Source organism: Tripterygium wilfordii, chromosome 11 (genome assembly GCF_013401445.1).
Source record: "Tripterygium wilfordii isolate XIE 37 chromosome 11, ASM1340144v1, whole genome shotgun sequence".
NCBI lineage: Eukaryota > Viridiplantae > Streptophyta > Magnoliopsida > Celastrales > Celastraceae > Tripterygium > Tripterygium wilfordii.
This window is the reverse complement of record NC_052242.1, coordinates 12,432,382-12,443,560: the sequence shown is the minus strand read 5'-3', so window position 1 is coordinate 12,443,560 and position 11,179 is coordinate 12,432,382. Positions and strand designations below refer to the sequence as shown.

The following is an 11,179-nucleotide window of genomic DNA, read 5'->3' as shown; positions in this document are numbered from 1 at the left end:
GGGAATGATTGCAACCGATTTGTCCTGCAATCCAAATACCTTCCTAGATGTTATTTACAAATGCAGATGCCATTGATAACAATCAACAAAAGTAGTAAAAATTGCTGGAACCAGTGGTAGTAGAGAGAAAGAGAGAGAGAGAGAGATCATACTGTGGCTTCCATGTAAAAAAACTAAGAAAATCGAATAACCAGAGAAGTATGGCAGGAGGTTGAAAGAGCATTTGGTTTTGTTTCTGTTGTATCTTTTTCAGAAATAAAGGGCAACAGAAATGGTCAGAGCATGAGCTTTTAGTTTTTACTTGGAAAATATCAGATTAAACAGCATATGCCACTCCCTAGACCCTATAAACATGGGATACAATAACATTCTTGTACAATTAACTATCAAAACTAGAAAATTTGATGGTTAATAGTATGGGACGGGGGTGCTAACCCGGCCACCCAACCCAGCAGGTCAGGGGCGGGCCGGCCATAGGTTCGAATCCTGCCACCTTTCTTGTGGATCATCCTGTGGTTACCGGATGATGGGAATAACAAAGCAGAAATTTTGAAATGAGCACGAAATGTCAATATATGAATTGTTTCATTATTCGTTATTTCCGGGTCTTTTCGTTGCATTCACTTACAACAAGAAACAACCACCAGCGTTTGGTGCAGCACCTTCATTTTGGTGCATTTAAAGCCCGTTATGTTTGATGGATCAAGCCCGAGCTTGAAAGAGTCCGACCCTTAAACCCTAGGGTCTACATATATATAGGGCTAGTTTGGTAGAGCATTTGTAAAGTAGCAGATATTCCAACAGAATGGTGGTAGCAGAAATGCTGAACAATTTTAGTAGCAGATATGCTACTTGAATGATGGATAGGTGTTTGGTTGAACTTTTACTGTTAACATTTGTTGTGTTGTGTAGCATATTGGATAAATTACGTGCAGGGGTAACATACATTTTAGTTGTATAGTCGTATCCAAACATACAAATTTTATAAAATAAATAAATGTATTTAAATTAATTGAAGATAATAATAAATTATAAAATAATTAATAAATTACCAAGATAATTAAATTTAATTAATAGATTATTTATTAATTAAATGAGAAGGATTTTATTAATAATACTATTCACAAAAAGTACTCATTTCTTCAACTGCAATAAAAGGAAGACCTCATACAAGGGTATATGTGGTAAATCATTAATATACATGGGGCAAGATTGAAAAAAGTTAGGTAAAAAATGTGAAATTGTTCTCAAATGGAGCATTTCAAAAAGTAGTAGAAATGTTATAATAAAATGCCTCGCGGTATGTATCGTAAAATTATTGTTTGGCAAGCCTCGAACATTTATACTAGATATTAGTATAAAAGTTGGTGTAAATGCTCATCCAAAAGGGCCCATAGCTAAAAGCCCAAGCCCACCTTCATCCCAACCCAAATAATGCAATACGTGATGGGCTCATCCAAATGAACGGGCAAATAGCCCACTTTTACCCCAAGCCTCGCCTTAACCCTCCTGCTGCTTGAGTTTTCATCCCAAGCCTCTGCCACGCAAGCCCTCCCGCCCGCTGCTACAAGCCTCTGCCGCGCAACTCCTCTCGGTCTCTCTCAAGCTTTTCGTCACGATCTTCAGGTAGCTTCCATGGGAAAGAAAGCGAAGAGCTCAAGGAAGGGGAAGAAAGCTTGGAGAGCCAACATAAGCACTGCCGAAATCGAAGACTTCTTCGAGAAATCCACCAAAGACGCGCTCTCCGGTGGCTCCCTCACCGATCTTCCCAGCGACTCTCTCTTCTACGTCGACAAGTCTAAAGGTAATCGCCGGGAAAAAAACTAAACATGTTCCTGTCTAGGCATTCTGTGTGTCTACTGTTACTTTTTTTTTTTAATTATTAGTTTTGGTGTTTGAAAAGTTGATTTGTAATTTTCAGTTCTCTAATTGACTTGTAATATTTAGTTTTCATGCTAGAAACTCAAAGGGGCGAATCAATTATAAACAGGGAGCTGTCAATTTTTGGTTATGCAATTTCTTGTGAGCTCTTCTTAGTCAAAAGAGTTGAATGTCTTACGAGCTTACAATTTGAATATATTTCCATGTGAAGAGTATGATGTGTTTTTAATTTTTTATATGTATACATAAGATATTGGTTAAACAAAAAAAATGTTACAATTTGAATTTGGTTGTATGTTCATATACATATAGAAAGCTAAATCTTTTTGATATTTTCGTGCATGACTTGTTTGAAGTACTTGTTGATTAAACAAATTGTTTGCAGATGTTAATGGCTCTCAACTATTATATTGCATTTCAGGGATAGGATTTACCTATTTTGCCATCATTAGCCTTGTATATCTACTAGTGTCATTAAGTGACTGAAACTTATCTGCCTTTGTGAGATCAGATCTGTCAGTGAAGAGAAAGATTGAGAAACATAGGGAGAAAGTGCTTCGCAGTGAGAGTGTGCTTCAAAAGAACCCCTTTGTTCAAGCAGTGCCTTCTTCACTAAAGAATGCTAAGAAATTGAAGAAAAAGCAGAAAGAAGTCCCAACATCAAATGATGCAGCTGTTGTTGCTTCCAAGGTTGGAAACTGTTTTATGACTCTTAATGGAAGCTTGATGTTGCATTGGATTGTTGATGCACTATCTTACATTATTGTTTTCCAGGAAAATTGTGTTTCTGTTTCTGGCATGGTTGACTTATGGGAAGGTGAAGGTACTATTATCCTATTATGTTGCCACTCTTGTATTTTCTTGAGTTAGCTGTTTTGAATGACATTTTTCATTAACACAAGCCTCACTTTGCACTCTTGCAGGTGAAGGTCACAACAAGGGGAAGAAGGTGATGACTTAGCCAGCGATCTATATGTTCATTTGTGATCCCCTAAAATTTCTGCATCTTTTACATCCTAGTGATAGTAAATTTAGCTGGGCAGTATTTATAACGTCATGGTTTACGAGGATCTACATGTGTTTATATGATTGACTTTACTGTTCAAATGGTTCTTTTTAGTTTAATTTAAGATGCTGCACAAATCATAATAATCTTTTCGGGCCTTAATTGATAATATGATGTTTGTTAGAGAACCAAACCAACACCAATTCCAGCTGTTGAAGTGGAGCCTCCAGGATGCTCATTCAATCCTTCATTTGAAAGTCATCAGGTAGTTTTTTTTTTTTGGTATTTGATACTTGCATGTATTTCCTGTCTAGCTCTTTTGATTATTGAAATATTCGATGTTCCAATCTTTTAATTCAGGATTCACTGGCTAAAGCTGTTGCAGAGGAAATGCAGAAAGTCTATAAAAAGGAGTTGGGACCTCAGCCGGTTCCATTAACTGTTACTGGTGAGAAGATTGATGAAGAAGATGTGAGTCTCTTTTGTTCGATATGTTCATCATTTACTTGGAAGTCGTACACTTTTAACTTTGATACTTTTTAGTGAATTGAAATAGTTTGCTGTCATGTTAGATGTACTTTCTTGATGCTGATGATGGGAGTGACGATGATAAAAATATGGAGAGCGACAACGAAGATATTGCACTTGAGAAGAGGTATGTTTGACTTAAGTTGAATATGTTACTACGTTCAGTACTTCAGTTAATTTTCTAATGCCATGATAAGTTATGAGGGGCTGCCTAATACCTTTGAATGATAGAGAGTTCTTGTTTTACTACACAATATTACAGTGGCCATTTTTTTTCTTGTCTGCTTGTTATGCCTTAAATTATTCAAGTTGTTTTGGGCACAATTTGTATGTTCGCCTTGTCGTTCCTATTTGTTGGAATTATAATGGAGGCTCAAGTTATTATATGATAAAACTGTTCTTCTGACTTCATAGAATTTGTATATTATCTTCCAGGTCGGCAAAGAAAACCAAGATGGTTACACGAGTTGAGCTAAATAGGAGAGCTAGACGGAAAGAACGACAGAAAATAGAAGCTAAAGAAAATAAGAAGGAAGAAATTTCAAAAGAGATTGAATCGTAAGATGTTTATTGCAGTCGTTATTTGTTGGAAGAGATTTTAAATGAGATTGACTTGTATGTCGTTTATTGCTTCTATCATTTGTTTGAGTGAGGAATTGATTCTTACTATTGGTTTGTTTTCCTGCCTTCAGCTTGCCTCATATTCTTCAAGAGATAGCCAGAGAAGATGAGGAGAAGCATAAAAGAAAAGTCCGCCGGGTTATAGCTAAGCAGGAAAGACTGAAGGCGCGTCCCCCACGCTTGGGAAAGCACAAGTATGGCTTTGTGTGACAGATTGGAATATACTCAGTGCTATCTTTATATATTATGAAAGGCTTTTATTCCTGTTAGTTATGCGGTTGAATAGAAGTTTATGTGGGTTAATAGTGTAGAAAGTGTAGATGGCAAAAGAAAAAATAAAATCATAAACGAAATTCAAATATTTGAAATAGAGTCTAGTTTGTATATATCGGAGCACTTCGGAATTAAATGGCAACCTTCATCTCAGGTTTCAGTCAGCTCCTCAACAAGTCCTGTTATCAGAAGAAATCACTGGATCTCTCCGCAAGCTGAAGGTGCAACCGATAGCATATGTTATAGAAATCTCCTCTTAAGCATCAAACTTCTGTTTACCATAATGGTTCACTCAAACATGAACTCCCTTTTTCTAATTTTTTTTTGAAGGCCTGTTGCACCCTTGCAAGGGATCGGTTCAAAAGCTTTGAGAAAAGAGGATTGATTGCCCCAACAGCCAAGACTGGGAAGTAAGCTGATCTCTTTCTATGGTGTTTTAATTTGCATGAGAACAAGACACTTTTCTCTGAATCTCTTTGGCTGATATTTCATCTGATAGAGAATGACACATCTTGCGTAGCTTATCCTCTTTGTGTCTCTGTCGGAGACGCAATGCAATGGGGATTTTGTATCTTTTAATTTAAATGAGATTTTGGTAGTAATACAATTTACACCTATCCTAATAATCATCTGACTTATGATATCTATATTTTGACATCAAACGATATGTAAGCATATTCTGCTTGCCTTCTTTTAGATGTCACAGTAAATTGGATTCAACATTTTCCATGAAGAATCACAATGAATTTTTCCTTTTAACAAAATTTTACACTTGGCTTATGTTTAAATATCTTGTGTAATACTTGGACAGGAAATAGAGATTCACATACGGAGTCCGTAACTGCTCTAGCTTTTGTGGGACAAGGTCTTTTGTTATCTGGACAACATTCAATCAAGAGAGAGCTTGCAAGTTTGATCCCTTGTCTGCCATTGGAAAGCATTTTGCTTGTGTTTTAGGTTGTTTGGTTATATGCAACTACGCAACTAGCAACATTTTTACTCATTTTTAACCAATGTAGTATTTACCCCTATATGTCCATGGAAAATTGTTCTATTCTATTATGGTTTTATTACCATCACCATATTTTGCCAGTTTGTGCCAGCGCTGGCCAATTTTAAATTAAGATTGGAGTTTAACTCTATTTTGATTAATTTCTATAGATTAATTGCTATTGGTAATTCTACATTTGCATCCTTTTACTGCAAATATATATTTATTTGGTTTGGCTTTTAACTAGAGTGTGAGAATACATTTGGAATTGTCATGACTTGTTTATGATTGGGAGTAATTGTCGATGGCGTAGGGATGACTGGAAGAGTACAGAAGAGAGGCTTGGACGATTGAGCTGAATTTTCTGGATGCATATTGTCTGCCCTGATTCACAAAACACTACTGATCTCTCTTCATCTCCTTTGTATCTTATCATAAACAGAATGTGAGTTTGGTCCATGGCTGGTCTGCAGTTCTTTGTAGAGTTCTGCAATCCAATGTCACTATGCTCGCTGCGTTGACGAGCAGTACAGTAGAAGTAAGCATGCATGGATTAGTAGGTTTTAAAGACGCGGTTGACTTGTCTAATTTGATGGTGGTTGTATGGACTAATCAGATGCTTGGTCTAAGTGCAAGTAAGACTAAAATTTAATGGACTCGACATAGGCTGCTGCCTGCTAGTTTTTCCATCGTTTTTCCACAGAAACTAGTTTTCCACGGACGCGTTGTGTTGAATGCTTATCATTGACTCGAAGCATTTATTCATTTTGAATGATGACCATAAGCTTTCTTAATTAATTGTGGTAGGTAAAGAGGGGTATCTTGTAGTCAGACCTACCAATAATCTGGAGTCATTCTGCTCAAATGTCCAGTGGGGCTCGAGTCCATGAATATTTAACTTGGTTTATGTAGACTATATGACATGCACTACAGGCCAGAGAATGGGGAGAAAAGATTTGAGTCAAATTGGACTCGTGATATACTTACCATAAACAAAAAGACTTGTGAAGTCTTTTTCTATTCTTTTGATGAAAATTTATACCTTAGAGTGAGACCCAAAATGTCTATATAAGTCCTCCCTCAATCATCGTCAATGCATATACATATTTATCAAAATCAACTAGCAAACAACTATTCTCTTTTTTTTATCTCTTACGTACTTATCAAAATTATCAATGGCAACTCCAACCCTCAAAACAAGGGAATGCCAACAAACACCTCTACAACCTCCAACTTATGGGGAGATAATCACTATCCTCAGCATTGATGGAGGTGGAATTAGAGGAATCATACCTGCAGTCATCCTAGCCTTCTTGGAGGATGAGCTTCAGGTATATATATATATATGTAATTAGCTAATTTTCATGCATGCATACTCTCTAGTTGTTGATGGTTATATAATCATATTAATTATGTGTGTGTGTGCAGACACTGGACAATAATAAGGATGCAAGATTGGTAGACTATTTTGATGTGATATCTGGAACAAGTACTGGTGGTCTCGTGACTGCTATGCTAACTACCCCTGATCCTGAGAAGAATAACCGCCCTTTGTTTGCTGCTAAGGATATCAAGAAATTCTATCTTGATAATTCACCTAAAATCTTCCCCCAAACCGGGTAACTAAGTAACCTTAGACCATTCGCATAAGATATTCTTAACAATCATATATATACGTGCGAATTCTGAGTAACATATTTGTTTTGTATCAGTGTACCTTTTGGTTGTATTGGAAAAATGTTTAAAGCTTTAACAGGTCCCAGATACGACGGAGAAGAACTGCACAAGATTCTCAAGGAAAAATTGGGAGAGACAAAATTGAGCCAGACCTTGACAAATGTTGTAATCCCAACTTTTGACATCAAGAGACTTCAACCAACCATCTTCTCTAGCTATATGGTACTTGGATCAACATATCTAGCTATCGCAGCGTCGCTTCGTTTAATTTGAATTTAGAATCTGAATTCTCTGCATACATGTATTACAAGGAATTAAAATATATATTAAGACTACAGTTGGATATTATTATGTACATGCATGATTGATCAGGTGAAGAACAACGCAAACCCATTGAAAGATGCTCTACTCTCTGATATATGCATTGCAACTTCGGCTGCTCCAACTTATCTTCCCCCGCATCAATTTAAAACCAACGACTCCAATGGAGGGGAGAGGGAATTCAATCTTATCGACGGTGGTGTTGTTGCTAACAACCCGGTATATATATATATACACACATATATATGTATTCACAAACTTCAGTTATATATTGAACAATTTAGAATTGATTCTAATGATATATATATACACTGAATTATAATTGTTTTGTAGACTTTGATGGCTATCAGTGAAGTAATAAAAGAAATGACAAAAGGCGATAATGCCGAGTTGCACCACATAGATTACAGTAGGTTCCTGGTTTTATCATTAGGAACTGGTGAAGCCAAAGATGAAGACAAATATGACGCCAAAGAAGCAGCTGGTTGGGGTGTCTTCAGTTGGTTGACTGCTGGCAATTCAACTCCTTTGATCAACTTCTTCACTGAATCCAGTAGCGACCTTGTTGACTACCACCTTGACACTCTTTTCCAAGCCATTAACCAGAAAAAAAGTTATTTTCGCATTCAGGTATATATGAACCCTATCAAAAAAAAGAAGTTATTCTCGTGAATACATTGAATTATCCTCACGAGTTTATTCCTCATGGGTCCAGCAATTGAGTCTTGTCCCAAGCACTTAAACCCATGAAGAGGTCTAATTGACATGTAAGAGTGAAACCCATCGGTTGAGACATACCCAACCGATATGGGATATTTGTTCTTAACAAACTCTATGTTGTTTTTTGGTCGGTATTTTTTAGGGGTATTCAAATGGATCGGTGTTCGGTTTCGGGTTTTAGAATAAGTTGACTAATTGGTAGTGGGAAATAATGAATTTAATGCAGGATTACTCTTTGGAAAAAGAAGAGGCTTCTGTGGACATTGCAACGAAGAAGAACTTGGAGGCACTTGTACAAGTTGGGGAGGAATTGTTGAAGAAACCAATGTCTAGGGTTAATCTTGAGATTGGTGTCTCTGAACTTGCTACTCAGGTTACATACGAAGAGACTCTTAAGAAGTACGTACAGAAACATGCATATGTTGTTAATTAATTTTCATGATTTATCAATCTGATATTTATTATACTTAACTTTGAGTTTTTGAATATTAATTAATTTTTTCCTATTTAATTAATTAATATTAGGTTTGCAAAAGAACTCTCGAGGCTTCGTAAGACAAGGGCAACAAAAGTGCAAGTAACCGGATCCAAGGACTGAAACTACGTACATTCATACATACATGTACTCCCTATATGCTATATATATATATATATATATATATATATATATAGCATATGGAATATATGCTTACTTCTACGTATCATATGTACTATGTAATTTACTTTTCACTTAAACAAGGTTTCATGTACCAAAATTTTGTTCGTTTTCATTCGGCAAAATCAATAAATATATGCTTTCACTTGAGGCTCGCAGCTTCTTCGTTCTAATTTTTTGGTGAATCATTGGGAATGCCAACTTGAATTATATATGTATACAAATTGATTGGTCAACTTGAATGAGTCAACACTAACAGTGTTTTGAAAATATGAATCAACTTGAGACTGCCATTTAGAGAGAAACAGAGAGAGCGCACTTTTAAAGGAGAAACATTTGAGAGAGAGGAGAGATCCAATAGATAGGCAAGAGAGTGGCTTTTAGGGTTCCGATTGTCTTGTGGTTAAGTGAATTTCTTGTCTTTGTTGTCTTCTCCATTGGTTTTCTTGTAGAGAGACTTTATAGGAACAAATTAAAATAACACCTAGAGTGGGTTTGTTCTACATGTATTGGGTAGTTTCTTGATTTGTAAACTTCCCCATATAGTGAAATTGGTTCTTTACTGCCCGTGGACGTAGACATTTGTGTGCCGAACCTCGTATATAGCTTGTATTGTCTCTTTACTGCTTTGATTCACATGGATATTGTTTATTGGTTGATTCTATGTATACCTAGGTTGAATTATTTGGTTTAGTCAATCAATTTGATGCTATTGTTTGTTTAGCACAACAAGATATGTATTCACACACACATTTTCTACCATCATGGGAAATAAGAATGCAACTCGTTTTATTATTATATTGTTGAACATGGAAAAGATAATTAATCATCGAAAACAACTTAAAACCACTAATTATGTGATGCAAAAGAGCAACTGGTATTATACATATATTTAGTACTACGCGGATTACCTAGTAGTTGATGAATTTTTTTTTTTGATAGAAAGTAGTTGATGAATTCTTATGGGATATATTGTTTAATTTGTTCAACTTGTTTCCATTGATATATTACAAGACCAAAAAAAAAATAAAAAATGAATGAAAGCAACACATATTTATAAGAGGTATATAGGTAGAGTAAATCGCTAGCTACTAGTTATTAATTAGTGCGCAATTTTCCTTTCATGGTTCCAATTTTCAGAATTCATAGACCAAAATAGTGATCATCTTGAATCTTTACTAACGAAGTTCTCAACAATAAAATATGTAAATTGTTGCAAAACAAGTCCCTCGCAAACACACACAGATAATCGAACAATCACACAGAACAATCGAAACAAAGTGAACATAAGAAGAACACAAAATTTACGTGGTTCGGCAATATACCTATGTCCACAGAATCTACGATTGTTTTCAATATATGAATTTCAATAGTACATTCGGCTAGGGTTTTAACCATTTTATACCAGTTACCTAGGTACCCGAAAATATAATTATACCCCCATACTAAAAATAACCAACCCACATCAATAAGACTGTACCATTAGTATTAAGTAATTCTTCTAGTATGAGCCATTATTTAACATAAATTGGCGTACAAGATAATATGCGTACACCTTTTAGCTAATTCTAGCTAGTTATTGTTATTGTTTTCAATTTCATACGTAGAAATTAGTTTTCCACATACGCGTTATGTAGAATGGCAAATCGGCAATTGATAGGTATGATAATACCTATTGTTTTTGGTAGAAATATCCCCCTCTTAAGCTTTCTTTTGATAAATAATGAGTGTATTTATGTGTTGATTTGTATTTTGATAGGTTGATTGCGGTTTGGATGAAAAGCGACGGAAAAAGGGCTGAATTGAAGAAAATGTTCACCGACCTTCGTGTGTTCAAATAGTCATAACTTTCTGTCACGTTATTGGAATTGAACGCAACAAAAGGCATTGGAAACTAGACATCTCAAGCTTTCCGTAGAATCTAAAATCATGCAAATCGGAGGTCATATGGAGAAGGTATGGTCATTTGAATCATGCGCCTAGGTGTTCGCCTAGGCGTGCGCCCAGGCGTGTGCCTAGGCGTGGTGCGCCTAGGCGTGAAAACAACGCGCCTAGGCGCAAAAAGCAATTTTCTGGGTTGTTTTAAGTCGCGATTTGTCCGAGCTGCGGGGACTTTTAGACCTAGAACTGATTTTCTGGAGAGCGAAACCAGAGGGGGAAGGCGACTCTTGGAGCTAGGAGGAGAGATTCTTCAGCTCAACTTGGATCTATTCAACTAATTGGGTTTATTCATGATTTTCTCATCTCTCCTTTTGTGTTTTTCTCTCATTATGTGTAACTAAATCTCTTGTGCCAAGGCTAGGTTGAAGTTTTGGGTTTGATGACTTTGTTTATGACTTGATTTACATATATATGAGTTGATTTGGGTATAAATCTTGTGTTTCTATGTTTGATTGCAATTTCTTCATGCTTGTGGTGTTTGGCCAACACCTAGGTTTTTTGGATGAAATTGTTTGGAGAATTTGCTTAGACAATAATATGTCAAGTAGATTATGCTTCTTGAAAC

At 36.0% G+C, this 11,179-nt stretch overlaps 2 protein-coding genes across 2 annotated transcripts; both read left to right on the top strand.

Moving 5' to 3' along the window:
- Positions 1-1,495: 1,495 nt before the first annotated feature.
- Positions 1,496-5,493, top strand: LOC120009872 (ribosome biogenesis protein NOP53). The gene is made up of 12 exons (XM_038860602.1): positions 1,496-1,804; positions 2,393-2,571; positions 2,656-2,704; positions 2,805-2,830; positions 3,072-3,152; positions 3,248-3,358; positions 3,460-3,542; positions 3,851-3,973; positions 4,108-4,230; positions 4,464-4,530; positions 4,640-4,719; positions 5,121-5,493. The coding sequence occupies exons 1-12, from the start codon at positions 1,636-1,638 to the stop codon at positions 5,125-5,127; spliced, it is 1,098 nt and encodes a 365-aa protein (XP_038716530.1). The 5' UTR covers positions 1,496-1,635; the 3' UTR covers positions 5,128-5,493.
- Positions 5,494-6,394: 901 nt separating this feature from the next.
- On the top strand, positions 6,395-8,796 carry LOC120009871 (patatin-like protein 2). Its single transcript, XM_038860601.1, has 7 exons — positions 6,395-6,631; positions 6,729-6,919; positions 7,013-7,199; positions 7,350-7,517; positions 7,632-7,928; positions 8,245-8,417; positions 8,544-8,796. Exons 1-7 carry the CDS (start codon positions 6,476-6,478, stop codon positions 8,614-8,616), a joined length of 1,245 nt encoding a protein of 414 aa, XP_038716529.1. The 5' UTR covers positions 6,395-6,475; the 3' UTR covers positions 8,617-8,796.
- Positions 8,797-11,179: the final 2,383 nt, after the last annotated feature.

Bases quoted from the DNA above. Each gene is read 5' to 3' on its own strand.
- LOC120009871 (XM_038860601.1), top strand. From the start codon at position 6,476: ATGGCAACTCCAACCCTCAAAACAAGGGAATGCCAACAAACACCTCTA. The intron at 6,920-7,012 runs GTAACTAAGTAA...GTTTTGTATCAG, and splicing joins AAAATCTTCCCCCAAACCGG to TGTACCTTTTGGTTGTATTG. The intron at 8,418-8,543 runs GTACGTACAGAA...AATTAATATTAG, and splicing joins TACGAAGAGACTCTTAAGAA to GTTTGCAAAAGAACTCTCGA.
- LOC120009872 (XM_038860602.1), top strand. From the start codon at position 1,636: ATGGGAAAGAAAGCGAAGAGCTCAAGGAAGGGGAAGAAAGCTTGGAGA. The intron at 2,572-2,655 runs GTTGGAAACTGT...ATTGTTTTCCAG, and splicing joins CAGCTGTTGTTGCTTCCAAG to GAAAATTGTGTTTCTGTTTC. The intron at 4,531-4,639 runs GTGCAACCGATA...TTTTTTTTGAAG, and splicing joins GATCTCTCCGCAAGCTGAAG to GCCTGTTGCACCCTTGCAAG.